This window comes from Vanessa cardui, chromosome 28 (genome assembly GCF_905220365.1).
Source record: "Vanessa cardui chromosome 28, ilVanCard2.1, whole genome shotgun sequence".
NCBI lineage: Eukaryota > Metazoa > Arthropoda > Insecta > Lepidoptera > Nymphalidae > Vanessa > Vanessa cardui.
Window position 1 is genome coordinate 4,574,019 of NC_061150.1, and position 17,191 is coordinate 4,591,209.

Genomic DNA, 17,191 nt, shown 5'->3' on the forward strand with positions numbered 1-17,191 from the left:
GCCGACTTCCTGAGCACCCTTCCCAGTCATTCCTTCTATCCAAACAAAACACCCACTTGAGTTGGTTTTTGCCGAATAAATACCCATATTATACAGCCAAAGCTGTCGTTTATAGTAAATAATTCCAGGTTTCGTTTATAGTAAATCTTAGGCATTGGAATCGTTTTTTGTAGATCAAACGTAAGACATTCTATTTCCTTACATTGAGTAGCCAGAATAAGTAGCCGCGCCTGTTCCCATTTTCGGCAATGGTCTTCGCGTTCTATGGCTATTTTTTCCTCAGCAGTTTTGCAATGAGTTAATTTTGCTTGTAATGTGTCACACTTGTTACACGTGTCTTTTTTAAGAGGCGCTTGTTTAACCCTTTATAACGCAACCTCGTAAAATTTATAAATTACCCAGTTTTATGGTAGTTTTCAATAAATTAAAATACACGTATTTTTTAATTTTTCTTTATTTTTATTAGAAAAGTACCAAAATGAAAAAAAGGGGAGTGTGACAGATATGTTACATTGACACAAACTGCTCCTTTAAGATGTATGGAAGGCCCTATAACAATTATTTTGTTTATTGTAGCATAACGCTACGCCACACTTTTCACACAGCGTTTGTGTTACGCCTCCACATTTAGGATATTTACACCTGATCCTTTTCTCAGCCCACACAGGCCAATGACCAACTTGGTCTTGGCGTACAGCTACCGGGGGCACATACTGAGCTGGACCTTTGCGCTTTTTGGCTTGAATTTCCGGCTCAATGTTTCTCCGTGTTATATTTGCCTTTGTCCCGATCTTACATAATACTGTACCAACCTCTTCTCGGAAATCGGCTGACGACAATATGTTCTCTTGCATGTTTTTGGTTTTATATACTCTCTTATATAGCAACCAGGCATTGGACATAGCAAGATCCAAAAAGTGGTAAAACATACGAACCTGCCATCTTTTGCTTCGGAGTTTGATCTTATATCTTCCCATGATACTATCTATCAAATCAACGCCGCCCATATGACGGTTATATTCTCCGACTATATTTGGTCGATCAATGGTTATATAACATTTACGCACCTTATCATACCTTGAAACTTGAGCTTTAGGTAGTTCGCCTACAAAACTTGAAGCAAGTGTGACTATTTTATTGTCTTTCCAGGCAACTGTAGAGATCTCTGTTCCTTCAATACTGCCAACATATTCAATTGAGTAGCCTCGATCTTTTTTAGAGATCTCTTTATCCTGGGGGAGTTTGCAATCAGGTATGCGATTACGTCGTATTGTCCCAAGGCTAAGAATGCCTTCTTTGGCTAGATATTCCAAGAGTGCCAAAGATGTAAAATAGTTATCGAAATAAAGGCGATAGTTTTGATTTCGCGGTATTTCACGAGAAAGTCTCACAACAACATTTGATGCAGCTCCTAAATCTGGTTCACCAGGCTCAACTTTATTTTCTGTTCCAGTTTCAGGCTCAAATTTGTATGCAAAACCGCTCACACCACTCAGTACATAAATTTTGTAGCCCCATTTATTTGGCTTCTTAGGGTTATACCTTTTCAAATTGTGTCTGGCTTTAGTTGAGCAAATTTGCTCATCCACGCAAAGATACTTTTCCAGGGGCACATTCTGGCAGGTTTCATTTAGAGTTTGAATAACTGGCCTAATTTTGAAAAGACGGTCATGGTCGTTATGATCGCGAGGAACATTATTTGAATTGTCGTTGATATGTATAAATCGCCTTATTTTTTCAAATTTATTTACTGGCATTGTGTCTTTTACAAAAGGTGTTCCTATGTTCCTGCTCCAATGTTTCGTAACTCTTGGAAGATGCACTAACGACATGATGTATACAAGTCCAATGAATTGCTGCATATCTGTCTCTGTGACACGAAAAGTCTTACTTGGATCTTTTTGCACAATATATAGATTCGTTTGATTGGCAATGTTTTCAATCAAGTTTTTTGGAAATATTTTGAAAAAGAACTGGATCGGAGTATCAAGGTCTAAGAAATCCGGGGACAAGGTCTCGTTACCTGTGAAACGGAGTTGTTGCTTATTCAGTTCTAGGTTCCTCTTCCTCGTACATTCAGTTTTTGCCTGGTTTGACGGCGATTTGCTGATGATCTTGACTGGGAAGAAGATGCAGCGGTGGGCGAATCCTGGGAAATATCATCATGATGCTCCAAACCTTCAATAATACTATTGATATCTAAACCCTCAATATTTTCAGAAGCTTCATCATCACAAGGGAGGTCCAGATCTGGAATAAAATCTGGATCTGCAACGCTGTCGTCATCATCGTCCAATCCATCCTCACTAGCTTCATAATCAAAGAGAAACTGTTCGATTTCCTCTTCTCGCAGGTTTCGAGAAGTCATCCTGTAAAAATATCAAACAAAGGTCAATGTACTAAACGATAGGAAAGTCATTAGGCAATGTACCAGAAATGTCACAAACCATAATTCAATAATTTTATAACAAATTACTTAATTTTTACGCGTAGTTAATAACAAGTTATCTAAATTACATACTTACTTTTTAGTTTCACAGCACAGCTAGGTATTTTATCCAGTTTTTATATTTTTTTCGAATTTTTCAATCCTTACCCACTAACGTCTTTTAAAAACTGACGACATGAGAATTGCGAACCAACTTTGATACAAGTAACGCCATCTAGTTTGCATAAATGACACTAAGTATGTATCAAACGGTTTGTTACCGTCGTGACACAGTGAATTAAAATGGAATAAAACAACAACTTCAGATTTTTTGAGGAGTTGTTTTGTTTGTTAGAGTTATGTCACATAGTGATATAAAGGGTTAAGATTAAAATATGTGTAAAATAACTTTGTGTACATAGCCTTACTAACCTTCTCAGCTTCTCCTACATGTTCACAGTATAAATCGTACATCTTGTCTAAAGTCATGTCTGGCATAAGATATTCGGTCTCGCGCTCACTTCTTCTATAGTGTGATTATACTTAGGAAGAGAGTTTATGTGACATCTTACTTGGGAAACTAATTCATCGCTGCATTTGTTCTTACCTCCACTTTTTGATCCTCTTTTATCTAAACAATCTTGTGACCTCATTTTAGTCGGAGCAGTATTAACTCTCTTTGTAGAAACACCAAGTGTTTTTACAAATAAATCCCGGTATACTTCGACTTTATCTAATAGATATTAACGAGAGAATTTTTTCTTCATATTGCTATTAGTCATCCTTCTTTTAACGTCGGCTTCTTTGACGCTTGCTGCGATGTACATATTCTGGGTATTGTAATTTTCTAGTTTGTAAAAAGTCTCAAATATTTTATGTCGATTGTTTGAATCTATTTTTTCCCAGCACTTTGTTTTACAATTACATTTATAATCAATAAATACTTTCGGTTGGACTTCGATGTTTTTATAGTTGTGAAAAGCCTTATTAGAATGTCTGTTTCTCTTTCTTTCCATCCTTGATGGACCGCTATACTTAAATTGTCGGCCTTTCTTTGGTCTTCCTTTCGTAGGTACTTCGTCATTAATACTCACTGTATCGTCATCAGAACATGGTATAAACGCTGGTGATTTTGGAGTATTTTCGCCTTCAGAAGCAGACTCTTCTATGATAGTGCGCCTAGACTTACCGTTAGGTAGCCTCATTTTCTTGCCGCCAGCAACTATTATATCATCACCATAATCTGATGAATCTGATGAATCTGATACATAGTCAGGACTTTAAAAAGGGGACAAGTTTCAAGTAGGTCTAATATCGGCAAGGAATATTCTTCTAAGCGATCTGGCGAAGTTAAATTATTGCTTAGAGGTGAAGAAAGCTTATCTAGAGCCTGTGACGTACTAGGTTCTTCACTACCTTGTGCTGTAATAAAAAAAAACTTTTATATCTTACGACAATAACGCGTGGTTCTATAAATATATGGCCACAGTGAAATTATTTTGGTTCTTATAAAGCCATGTCACCACTAGACAGGATATGTCGAGTGATGTATGTCGCCGAAGACATCGAGCGACAACGTTGCCAAAAGGGTAATGAAACATAGGGCCACATAGGACAAATGTCACCTAGTGTGAACGCGGCTTTACGGTTCTTCATAAAGTAGTAACACACACACACACACACTCACGCACGTACGCACGCACGCACGTACGCACGCACGCACGCACACACCCACTCTCTCATTATTCACATCAACCCACCACATCACCAGAATCATACCCAAGTCTTTCATACCTCAGCACTCATCATTACGTAGAAATGTAAATATAAGTATTTCAAAATTCATACCTGCATACTAGGGTGGGTCGCTTTTGTATGGAAAAAAATAAAGTTGTCCAATAAGTTTTGTAATAGCAAAAAAAAACGTGACCCACATACATTAATGGAAAAATAACGAAAAAAAAAATTTCTAGGTTAACCCCATCTACCCGCGCATTGAGTTTGAAAAACTGAAATTTTTGATATTTTTGTAATTTATTTGAAAATTAATTTCTCGTGACCTGTAGGAAAAACAACTAAGTAAACCAATAAAATAAAGTGCTTTTGGACTAATTTTTATTATTAAGAAAGAAAAATCAACAAATAATACGACAAAATAATAATAAAACATGTTCAAATCACGATAAAATCTTTTTTACTTTCGAACTTAGGCATAAGTTTTCGTGATCTAATTTTATTTTTAATTAATGCTTCTCTTGCTTTTTTATGGCAAAGCTGGATAGATGCCTCGGTCACTGTTTTAACAGCTCGCTCCACAGCTTGAGTATGACATGGTAGCCGCAGGAAAAGGACTTCATCATCACCACCTGACTCAACTAGGGAATGAAGAGTCTCATCCGGGACATTGGTCAGTATAGGTGGTTGCGAGTAAGATTGCTGCCAGTCTATCAAATCGATGTATGTCGAAGCGTTTAAATTTATCTTTGGCACTTCAAAAACTCGAAGCTGACGGGGTTCTGATGGTTTCCTCGCCTTTAAAATGCGTCTAGCGGCAAGTTCTCTTACATGTTTTTGTTCATCAGATAACATAGACAGGAGCAAGTTCTCTGGGTGCGCAAAAAAAGCATTTCGCCTTAGTACAGGATCAACAACACTCTGCAATTCTTGCGGAAGATATCTAGAATAATAAACCAACTTCCAAAAGTGCCTTGCTCCATCTTTACACGTCGGATTTAATTTGATTTCAAACCAAATAGGAGAATATACTTTCACTACAAAAACAGCTAGTTGTTTCAGTTCGTTTGTTGGTATCTCAGTAGCCACATATAAGCGCAAAATCCTGTTAGCCTTTGTTAGCCACCTGGCATGTGACATTTTTCCGGAGAGCGATTAGACAAATCGGGAGAGCACTTACCACTTATGACGGCAGATGTGATATCATAAAGGTAACGTTGATCAGAACTGAGGTATTTTACATTTGAAATGTCTGGTAACATGCCTTCTATCCTTTCAAACACGATAACAGGTCGCTTCTCACAATCATCTAATAACTTTCCGATAGCACCTGAATAAGTATTAGGTCCTGTTGTGGTGCCATCAAGTTTTGCAAATAAATGTCTCAAGGGCAGTTCATTTAAGTGTAAAAGGCATATGATCCATTGAAGTGGTCGTTGTAAACGCTTTTCTAAAAGCCGTATGACTCCGCCGTATTTGCCCGTATTGGTTACCGTCCCATCACAACCTATGGCAAGAGTATCCTCTAGAGACATATTCAATTGACCTGTTACTGTTTGAAAGATAGCTGACTCTAACCCTTTTGCAGTTCCATGGCTTGGAACGGCATACCCGACATAAACCGATCCTGGTTCTTTAATTATTGAAATGTGTTCTTCCACGGATGTCAAGCGGTATTTTTTGCCCCCTTTCATAACAATTTTCAGGGTTTTATCTTTTCGTCCATCAAAAAATAAGGCAGGTATAGTGTCTAAATGGCCTTGAGATAATGTTTCTTTTCGTAATTTTTGTCTCGCTCGCCGCAATTTTGACTTATCGTATACTTCGTTATTAATTTTCGCATCTTGCAAAACAGCAGAAGCGACAGCAGCGGCTGCTCTGTCGGATATCCCGTATCGGTCACAGATAGTTGACAAATTCTTCAGAGATGCTATTGTACGTTTTTTTGATACTGGTTTTAATGGACTTGAGGGCACAAATTGTTTTTCATCGCTACTTTCAGACGTTATTAAGGTATTAGGATTTTCGTGAGAAGGACCTGGTTCACAAACGCTAGAATCGTAATAGGTTTTAAGCTTAATTTTTCTATCACTCAGTTTTCTCTTCCTCTTACTTGTCAATAAATCAACAGTTCCCATAATCATTTTTCTCTCCGTTCTCTGATCTATTAAAAAAGCTCGTTCTTCCTTAGGAATCTTTTGGTCCTTGGAACATTTGCATAACTCTAAATCTTTACACTTACATGAACTCAAATCAAACAGTTTTTCCGAATTTCTATGAAAATCTTGAATCTTTCCTTCTGATAAACGCTTCAATGATTTTAATAAATTTTTACACTTTGCGTGGTAACTTTTAATCAATTGCATCACACGATTATGAGACACAGTAGGAATAGACGCTTTTCTCCACAAACATTCAACTTTAGATGACACTATTTCAGATATCTCATTAATAGATGGCTCCTTTTTGGAATTGTTCTCAAGTTTAAGCTGATGTCTTACTAAATTATAATATTTCATAACTTGTTTGTAAGTGGGTAGTTGATTTTCGTTAATATCTTCCGGAGCACCAAAAATGGGTCAACTTGTGGATTTTCGGGTGTTATTTGAAATCTCCATGATGCACAACGTCACAAAACTAACAAAAATACTTAAAATAGCGAAAAATGTAGATGAATGCGTGCGACCTTTCACCCGGAACTAATTAGACGCACTGAGACAATGACGCGTTATCGACAGTTTACGTCCTCTTTCCCCGCTCCTTCCCCCGCATTGTACGGACGATTACTCTAATAGTTTAGACTGATTATTGTTTATGTTACGTTTATCTCTGAATATAAGAATGTACTATCATTATAAACCATGTAGTTCATACAATAAACTCTGATAAAATAAATACGATTTTAACAATTTTTCCGAATTTTTAAACGTCATGCGTGGGTAATTAATATTAATAAATATTAAAAATAAATATACAACTTTTTACCCAGGTCATCTTTTGCGCACTATTACAAATCGAAATTCGGAAAAAATATTTTTCGACCCACCCTATTATACATATCAATATGGAACAACTGAGTTTGGCATTCAACTTTTTATTCGGTAAATAACAACGTTTCCACGTTATACGATCCTGAATCGCGCTCTCAACTTTTTCTACGATTTTTGCTATATATACAATTTCACCACCCTATTAACTGGGCGGACAAGGCAGCCTGGGAGAATATCTCTACTGATCTCTACTCTAAGATCTCTGCAAAGATGAATCCGTTACACCAAGGCCAAAAATCCCTTCCAAAGTATTAAGGTCCAGGTGCCCACGTCAGAGGACCATAGGCGTCTGACTGCACACTTGAGAGCTAAAAACATCGGCTTTCATTCCTACGCCCTCGAAGAGGAGAGGCAGCTGCGTCAGTCATACATACCTACTTGTATGTAAAGAAAAAGTATTTTCTTTAATTTGAATTCCATAAATTTTCAACCGACTTCAAAAAGGAGGAGGTTATCAATTCGTCTGTATTGTTTTTTTTGTTTTTTTTTTTGTTTGTTACCTCATAACTTTTCACTGGGTGGACCGATTTTGATAATTTTGTTTTTTGTTTGAAAGGTAGTGCTTCCTGTGGGGTCCCATTTTAATTTAATTTTTTTCCGATGATGGTATCCGTATGAAAGCGACATAAGTCTTAAATTTGCATTATGTATATGCGCGACAAATAGGTGAATAATTGAAATTCACGTTAACCAATTTTGATAATTCTTTTTTTATTATAAAATATATACTTCAAGGGTAGTTTGGTGAAAGTTTGGTAAGGTTCTGAGCATAGGATCCATGACAAAGTAACGGAACGAAAGGGAACGGAACAATTCTGAGGAGCACGTTAGCGATACTCGATCGAATCTTTTATTTATAGGTTATTTGGATATTTGAGTCAGCTTCCGTAATGTGGTTATGTTTATATAATTATCATAGTCAAATATTATAATTAACTAGCTACCCACCCCGGTTTAGCACGGGTGCAATACTGATACTAAATATACTACAGAATTTGTTTATTTACGACATCACATCGCAAAATTATCAGTATTATCAGTATATTGTTCATGTATTATATACACAATTCTTCCCCTTGAATCACACTATCTATTAAAAAAACCGCATCAAAATCCGTTGCGTAAATTTAAAGATATACAGACAGAGAAAGCGACTTTGTTTTATACTATGTAGTGATGGAACTCCCATGCGGCTCACAGTTAGGGTGCGATGTGGGGCTGAATTTCTTACTATCTTTAATCAAATTTTGTATATGTGATGTGATGTCATATGCTGTACGACATATATGTGCTCTTTTTCAAAGATTTTTTGCTAAGGTCGATTACAGCTCTTTCGAGGGATCCTTGTAGTTTATGCCGCATGACGTATTAAAGCCGCATTTTCGAAAGTCTATTTTTGCTTTATTCGCAAGTTTCCTTTGAAATTGTCCTCGAAGTAGTTTCTGGCTCATATAAACGGAACGCTTAATCTATCCATATTAAGAAAAAATAGTTAGTCAACATCAGCTTCACTTAAAATCAAAAAATAAATAAAAATTTTAACAAAAAGAAAAACCGACTTCAAGCAAAACACTATTTAAAACAAATGAATATGCACCCAAAAGTAATAAAAATAATTGCGTATTCAACATACTTTTTAGAGTTCTCCTAAGAAAAATGAAATGAAAAATATTAGACTACTTAAAAGTCGATTTACGATTATATAATGTAGTTATAATTATTGCTATATTTGGAGTCGGTGTCAGCCAAGAAAACCCTTCAGTATCTATCAAAAAACAATACGAGAATACTTTAACAAATATGTTTTTTACAAATTACCTTTTATACAATAATATATTGGATCAATCAAGGGGCTCGTATCGCTTCTTTCTTTTGATTGTTGGGGCAAGGGCACCGTGGCTGACACTGGCTCCAAATATACCAATAACTATAACTAAGTACGTTATATAATCGTAAATCGACTTTTAAGTAGTCTAATATTTTTCATTTCAATTTTCAGGCAGGGAGGTTAGTTTTTCACGTACTGGTGCCACTATGGCCACCAACCCAATGGAGGTCTTGGAGGGCCTCCTTAATTACCTTCAAGCTCACCACCCGGAGTTCCTAGCCGGGTACACCAATTCCGTCAAAGCTACCAAGGTAGTCTTTGTCGACTCGCCGGCTTCACCGGCCGCCCCTGACCGCCCGGAATCTCCCATTCCGAGTGCGGATATTCCTAGCCCTGACCCCGTGGATGTAACACCATCCATGGAAACGGATGACGACGGGTTCGAAACCGTCACGTCCAAGTCGTCTAAGCGCAAAGCGTCTGCGCTTAAAACCACGCCCCCATCCAAGCGGGCACCGCCCACTAAGGCAGTCCGCCCGGAGAGGAAGGAGCCAAGCGTGGCGCCCCGCCAATCGGAAGCTCCGAAGCGTCCGACCGTTGCCCCGACTCCCCGCGAAGAGTCGACTTCACCCCCTGGGTCCCAAGCTAACGAGGAGCCTCGAGTGAAGGCCCCGCCCCCTATAGGGTAAAACCGGGATAGATGCCGCGCTGGGATAGATGCCTCGTTTCTAAAAATTCAACTACCAGAGAACAAAACAGCAAATTCGTTGTTTACATACGCGCCACATGCACCCCCCACCTCAGTGACGCACGAGTTGTTGTGCTAGATGGACGTTTCTCGCTTGTGTGTCGAATTACATTCGTAGCGGACGCGACGAACGCTTCAAAATTTCAAACGTAAGTATTCACTATTTCATATCTTTATAAACAGTTAAATGATTACATTTTAGTTGAATTGTTTTAATACATTGGTTCTTTGAGAACACATTTAAGAGTCAATCATTGATGTTTGCATTTATTTTATTTATAAAATAATGAGAGGCATCTATCCCTAGTGAAAAGGATAGTTGCCCCGAGTTTACAAGGGATAGTTGACTTTAGGGGCATCTATCCCTCTATACTGCAAGAGCCTTATCGAAGTATTTAAAAGTCATAGTCGTGAATATTTTCGTATTTCCTAATAGTAGAATATTAGAAAATACCAAAAAAAAAATGTATCCAATTTTAATTTCATAATTCGAATATGATGAAATGAGTGTCGATACAGTGTTTTATTTATACTTACTTTGCTTATTGTAGGTGAGTCATGCCAAGGAAATACAAAAGAAAGGAGGGCGTACGAGCTCGAGTAGTTTCTTGGACAACAGAGCAGCTACAGTCAGCTTTCCATGAATTGGATAAAAAAGAATTGGGGATCAATGAAATATCCAGACAATTTGGGATTCCATCCAGAACATTGCGAAGGCGTTACGCTATTAAAAACCAAACTAAGCTGACTTTGGGAAAACATCCTGTCCTGGGTTTTGAACACGAAAAAAGGTTGGTAGCGCACATTTTGAAGCTTAGTGACGAGGGATTTCCCCCAGATAGACGAGCTATACGTACGCTAGCATACCAATTTGCCGAAAAGCTACAGATTCAACACAATTTTGATAATGAAGACCAGATGGCTGGGAATGAATGGTTCAAAAGTTTCATTAAGCAAAATCCAGAGTTGTCTATTAGGCAAGCAGAAGGTTTGTCTGTCGCTAGGGCTAAAGGTCTCAACAGAGAAGAAGTAAATAATTTTCATGAACTTCTGACAAAAGTCCTGGCCGATAATGATCTCTTGGATAAGCCTGAAAGGATTTATAATATGGACGAATCGGGAGTTCAGCTTAACAATAAGCCTAGCAAAGTTGTTGCAAAGAAAGGTGCAAAAGTAGTAAATTCAGTTACATCTGCGGAGAAAGGTGAAACAATGACTATCGTAGCCTGTTGCAATGTCATTGGTAATTTTCTCCCACCAGTAGTAATAATTAAAGGTGTAAATAAGAAACCAGAATTCGAGAACGGTCTACCACTGGGCTCAAATGTGTACATGAACAAAAAGTCGGCATACATAAATACCGATCTTTTCTATAAGTGGCTTACGGAACACTTCATAGCTTTGAAACCGCGAGGTAAGGTTTTGCTTATTTTAGACGGGCACTCATCTCATTCATCCGCACCAGACATGCTGCAAGTTGCTTCTGATAACGATATTATTTTGTTATGTTTACCCAGCCACACTACCTCAGCTTTACAACCATTAGACGTAGCGGTGTTTGGGCCATTTAAAACATACTTTAACCATGAAACTAATCAGTTTATGCGCGCAAATCCAAATAAAAAGATAAGCCGTTATAATGCTGGAACCCTTATACGCAACGCATGGATACGCGCTACTACACCTGCAAATGCTCTTGCTGGCTTTCGAAGATGTGGGATTTATCCACTAAATCCTAATGCTTTGCCCGATTCTGTTTTCACTATATCTGATATTGCACATCGCAGTGACAATGATCCTGATCAACCCTGTGTGCTACATCAAACTACAACAGCGCTTCTTCAAACATCTTTAAACGAAAATGCAGAACCTTGTGAGCATGTTGAAGTTGAACACAGAACACAAACGACTATACCTCCAATTTCGTCAATTGATTGTCCAACTACATTTGAAAACGAATATTTGAATGTCGCAGACCTGAACATAACACCACCCAATATGCCATCAACTTCATTCAACCGAAACTCACCCAGCTTTTTGATCGATCCTCAGATTTTAGAAGATACGATTATTGATATTGTTGATATAGGTGATGATTCACTAATACGGATTCTAGATAACGAAGAAAAAGAAACACCTTCTAAATTTTTAGTCGAAGCATCACCAATACCACAAATTCCTCTGACTTTAGCAAGGAGAGCTAAACAATCGGCAGATATTCTCAATTCTAGAGAAAAAATCAAAGAAAAAAGGGATATTGAAGACAAGACTGAAGCTACCAAAAAAAGACAAACAATAAAAAAAGCAAATAAAAAAACCAAAGAACAAATACAAAAAAATAAAAATAAGAAAGGAAAACTAAAGAAAAACTATGACTCAAGTGAAGAAACAGATGGTGACGTGACCGATTGCAGTCATAAAGAAAATAATTATTATTTAAAAGTAAACAAGGATCGTGGACTACGTAAAAGACTAGCTATTTATAGCTCAAACAGTGAAAATGAAGATCACCTCTCACCTAATACTGAAAAAGGTAAAAAAACCATAGGACTACCCGTGAAAAAAACTAAAAAAAATAAATTTGAAGAGCCTAATTCTATAGATGAAAACGTTTGCGTAGAATGCTTCGATACCTATAATAATTTTAAGATTTTCGGGTAGGTTAAAATATCAACAACAAAAATTTTTGCTCTTAAGTTTTTATTTAATTAAAATTACATTTTTCTGCAAATAATAATACATGAAGTGTTAAGTTAATATAATTTCCCACATTACCTGGTTCACAATCAATTCTCAACATTAATACAAGTACGATGGATTTACATAACCAACTCAGCAAGAACATGGATGACATTGTTAAAATGTTCGAGTCCCGCATGAATCAATTTGATAAAATGCTCTCACTGTCAACACAAGCACAAGGAAGCACTAAACCACCGACCACTACCTTTGGAGACTTCAGTTCTCTCGCCTCGGACTATGCCGCTTTCAAAAATGTAATCTGGAAGACCCTTAGTATGCTTCGTCAGCAATTAGAGCTGCTCTCGGTGGGTTTCGATATGCAGGAAGCTCGTTCCCGCAGCAGAGTGCTGCTTTTTCACGGTCTGCCGGAGAGTATTGACGAGCAAGTGGAGAGCAAGATTCAATCCGTGTTGCACAATGAATTAAAGCTGCCTAGTATTGATTCTTCACAGCTGGATATCTGCCATCGTCTTGGCACAAAGAAGGAAAAACCAAGACCAATACTGGTTCGTTTTATTGCCACAAAGCACAGAAATCTTGTTTGGAACTCTAAAACATCTCTTAAAGGGTCTGGAGTTACTATATCGGAATATTTGACTAAGCCCAGGCAAGAATTATTCGTTGCTGCTCGGAAACATTTCGGTTTGAAAAATTGCTGGACATCTGACGGAGTAATCATTGTGGCGCTTCCAGATAAAAGCCGTAAAAAGATTCTTACATCGGCCGAATTAAAGGATCTTTGCGAAAAGTTTCCTCAAGTTTCCAGTGCGCCGGACCAGAAGACAAGATCTCGGCGGGTTAAAGTTACTACAAAGTAAAGGTTTCTCATATATTACTATAATTGCTGTCTGCCATTCATTACGTCACCCGTGTCTATGTTTTGTGTCCGTGTAGTTGGTTTTAAGCTGCCAATTAATAATATACCCTACCACACTCGCTGTGGACTTCTGCAACATAAGGGGACTCAACTCCAACTTGAATGCCGTTCACTTTCACCTTGAGACGGCGAAGCCGGCCTTGCTCTTTCTTACCGAGACCCAGATATCTTCTCCTGCCGATACGTCTTTTCTCTCTTACCCCGGGTACAAATTGGAGCATACTTTTGTGCCACGAGCTGGGGTGTGCGTTTACGTCAGAGATGATATCTGCTCTCGACGCCTCGGCAGCCTTGAAGGGCAGGACCTATCAATTATCTGGCTGCGCGTAGACTGCGACGACCATCCGCGAATCTACGCGTGCCTTTATAGGTCCCATAGCGGTAATGCCGAAACCGACCGACTGGTTGAGCACGTCCAATTGGCTACAGATTCCGTGCTGCAGCAGACTCCATCCGCAGAGATCATTATTCTGGGCGATTTCAATGCTCATCATACAGAGTGGCTTGGATCACGCACCACTGATCATGCGGGTAGATCTGTTCTCGACTTCGCTTTGGCTTATGATTTGACACAACTGGTCACCTCGCCAACGCGAATACCGGACGTGGAGGATCATACACCTTCCCTGTTGGACCTTCTGCTGACTTCGCATCCGGACGGCTATAAGATTGTCGTCGATCCCCCTCTGGGCTCGTCGGACCACTGTCTCGTCCGGAGTACAGTGCCAGTTACACGATACTCACGACCTCGTTTCGCGGGCTGTCGTCGCGTGTGGCACTACAAGTCAGCAGATTGGGATGGGATGCGGTCCTTCTTTGCATCTTACCCATGGGGGCGAGTTTGTTTCTCGATGGATGATCCGAGCGTTGTTGCTGACTCTGTCGCCGATGTGGTGCTTCAGGGTATGGAACTTTTCATTCCATATTCTGCGGTGCCCATTGGTGGCAAGTCCCAGCCCTGGTTTGGTCGCCTCTGTAAGATGGCTTCACGCCGAAAATGGGAACGCTACCAAGACTGGGCTAACGCATCGGCGTCTCGTGATACAAACACCAGCACATTCAGAAAGGAATATAACTCTGCCTCCAGGTCCTTCAAAAACGTGATAGCTGAGGCGAAGTCGAAGTACATTGGCAGAATTGGCGAGAGACTGGTGCGCTTCCCATCAGGAACACGTGCGTTCTGGTCTCTCGCTAAGGCTGTCCTAGGGAATTTCTGTCAGCCTTCTTTTCCATCTTTGCACAGGGACGGTGAGTCATTGGCCCATACCGCGAAGGAGAAGGCCGATCTTTTAGGGTCTCTCTTCGCGTCGAACTCGACTCTGGATGACCAAGGAAAGTCACCTCCATCAATCCCGCGATGTGATACGACGATGCCGGAGGTTAAATTTCGGCAAAGTGCAGTTCGGAAAGCACTTCTTTCCTTGGACATTCACAAGTCGAGTGGACCCGATGGCATCCCTCCAATCGTGCTACGGACATGTGCTCCCGAGTTGGCACCGGTCTTAACGCGTCTTTTCCGGCAATCCTACGCATTAGGCGTCGTCCCGAACTCCTGGAAGACTGCTTTGGTGCATCCGATCCCTAAAAAAGGCAACCGCTCAGATCCGTCCAATTATAGGCCTATAGCCATCACCTCCTTGCTCTCCAAGATAATGGAGTCCCTTATTAACTGCCAGCTCCTGCGGTACCTAGAGGAGAATCAGCTGATTAGTGACCGCCAGTACGGTTTCCGTCGGGGTCGGTCAGCCGGTGATCTTCTAGTTTACCTTACTCACAGGTGGGCTGAAGCAGTTGAGAGCAAGGGGGAGGCATTAGCAGCCAGCTTGGACATAGCGAAGGCCTTCGATCGTGTATGGCACAAAGCGCTTCTTTCGAAGCTTCCTTCTTATGGGCTTCCCGGGAAATTATGCAATTGGATTACCAGCTTTTTGGCAGATCGGAGCATCAAGGTCGTTGTCGACGGTGCATGCTCTGACTTAAAATTCGTCAATGCTGGTGTTCCACAAGGCTGCGTTCTATCACCCACTCTGTTTCTTCTGCATATCAATGATTTGTTGCAAATCGGGAACATTCATTGCTATGCAGACGACAGTACCGTTGACACCTTATACACCGGCCGCGCTAATATTTCTCGGGAAAACGTCGAAGAAAACCGGAACAAACTTGTGTCTGAAATCGAGTCTTCGTTAAACGAAGTCTCGAACTGGGGCCGGCTAAATTTAGTCCATTTCAACCCCAAAAAGACGCAAGTTTGCGCGTTAACCGCTAAAAAAACACCATTTGTCGTATCTCCACGATTTGAGAACATCCCGATAGCCGCTACAGGTAGTATCGGAATACTTGGCGTTGATATTTCGAGCCTCGTTCAGTTCCGCGGTCAATTGGAAGGCAAAGCCAAATTGGCTTCAAAGAAGCTCGGTGTGCTCAGCAAGGCGAGACAGTACTTCACGTCGGCCCATCGCCTAAAACTTTACAAGGCGCAAATTCGGCCTCACATGGAGTACTGCTCTCACCTCTGGGCGGGTGCTCCCCAGTACCAGCTCCTTCCATTTGACCGCATCCAACGTAGAGCGGCTCGGGTTATCGACGATCAAGCCCTTTCCGATCTCCTTGATCCTTTGGCTTTGCGTAGAGATGTCGGATCACTCTGCATCTTCTACCGAATTTTTCACGGGGAATGTTCCGAGGAATTGTTCGGATTAATCCCGGCTGCTGAATTTCACCTTCGGACATCTCGTCAAAATTCTAAGTTTCACCCGCACCATCTTGATGTCCGAAAATCCACAACAGCGCGATTTCTTAGACATTTTCTGCCTCGCACAACCACTCTGTGGAACCAGCTGTCGCCGGCGGTTTTTCCGAACCGATACGACATGGGAACCTTCAAGAAAAGAGCCTACTCCTTTCTCAAAGGCCGGCAACGCACCTGCAAGCCCCCTGGTGTTGCAGATGTCCATGGGCGGTGGTAGTCACTTTCCATCAGGTGAGCCTCCTGCTCGTTTGCCACCTATTCCATAAAAAAAAAAAAAAATATATATATATATATGTTACTCTTATTTTTTCTTATGTACGAGTCGGTAGTCTAAAAATTCGTCAAATTCTTTAAATTGTTTTTAACCAGTACAATTTAACCTCAAAGACAGGGTACTTGAACAACGGTCAAAACACTGACGTGTGACAACTGAGAACTGACATTAACACGCTTGACAGCGGATTAGCGTTCGGATATTCTGCTTGAAAATTTTTATCTTTGTGGTGAATAAGCAGCTATATTTCTTTTTCTTTGCATTTTAAATTTTTAAAATAGATATCTATTTAATATTTATATTCTGTAGCTACTATCTAGAATTTCAAAATATTTGTGTCGTTATATGTATAATTGTAGATATGTAGCATAGATATAGACTTTCTTTATTTTTATTATTTTTTTTTCTTCTTTGTTTCTCTTTTTGTTATGTATTTATTAAGCCAGGGACTAATAATGTGGGAGATTATTTGTATCGCTTGTGATTAATAGTACTTTTATTTCGTTTAATTGTTTTTGCTATTTCTTTTATTTAGATTAAGGTATATATATTTATATATTAATATATATTTTATATCTATATGTCTGACTTAAGTGATGCTTGTATAAATGATGATTTCTTTTCACGCTCCTCTGATGATTTCCGTAGTGTTTCTAGCCATAATCAATCTTTTGATAGTGAAAGCTTAACCGTTGATTCACAATTAAATTCTATCTTTTCCTGCAATTCTAATGGTCTTAATTTTGTACATATAAATG

The 17,191-nt window shown here is 39.5% G+C and overlaps 2 protein-coding genes across 2 annotated transcripts; both read left to right on the forward strand.

The window, feature by feature from the left end:
* The first annotated feature begins 9,246 nt into the window (after positions 1-9,246).
* LOC124541477 (swi5-dependent recombination DNA repair protein 1 homolog) lies at positions 9,247-9,729 on the forward strand. Its single transcript, XM_047119392.1, has one exon. The coding sequence runs from the start codon at positions 9,247-9,249 to the stop codon at positions 9,727-9,729; it is 483 nt and encodes a 160-aa protein (XP_046975348.1).
* A 2,746-nt stretch (positions 9,730-12,475) lies between these two features.
* LOC124541741 (protein unc-13 homolog C-like) lies at positions 12,476-16,622 on the forward strand. Its single transcript, XM_047119683.1, has 2 exons — positions 12,476-13,448; positions 16,450-16,622. The coding sequence occupies exon 1, from the start codon at positions 12,602-12,604 to the stop codon at positions 13,346-13,348; it is 747 nt and encodes a 248-aa protein (XP_046975639.1). The 5' UTR covers positions 12,476-12,601; the 3' UTR covers positions 13,349-13,448; positions 16,450-16,622.
* The last annotated feature ends 569 nt before the right edge of the window (positions 16,623-17,191 follow it).

Coding starts and splice junctions, on each gene's coding strand:
- LOC124541741 (XM_047119683.1), top strand. CDS start 12,602: ATGGATTTACATAACCAACTCAGCAAGAACATGGATGACATTGTTAAA.
- LOC124541477 (XM_047119392.1), top strand. CDS start 9,247: ATGGCCACCAACCCAATGGAGGTCTTGGAGGGCCTCCTTAATTACCTT.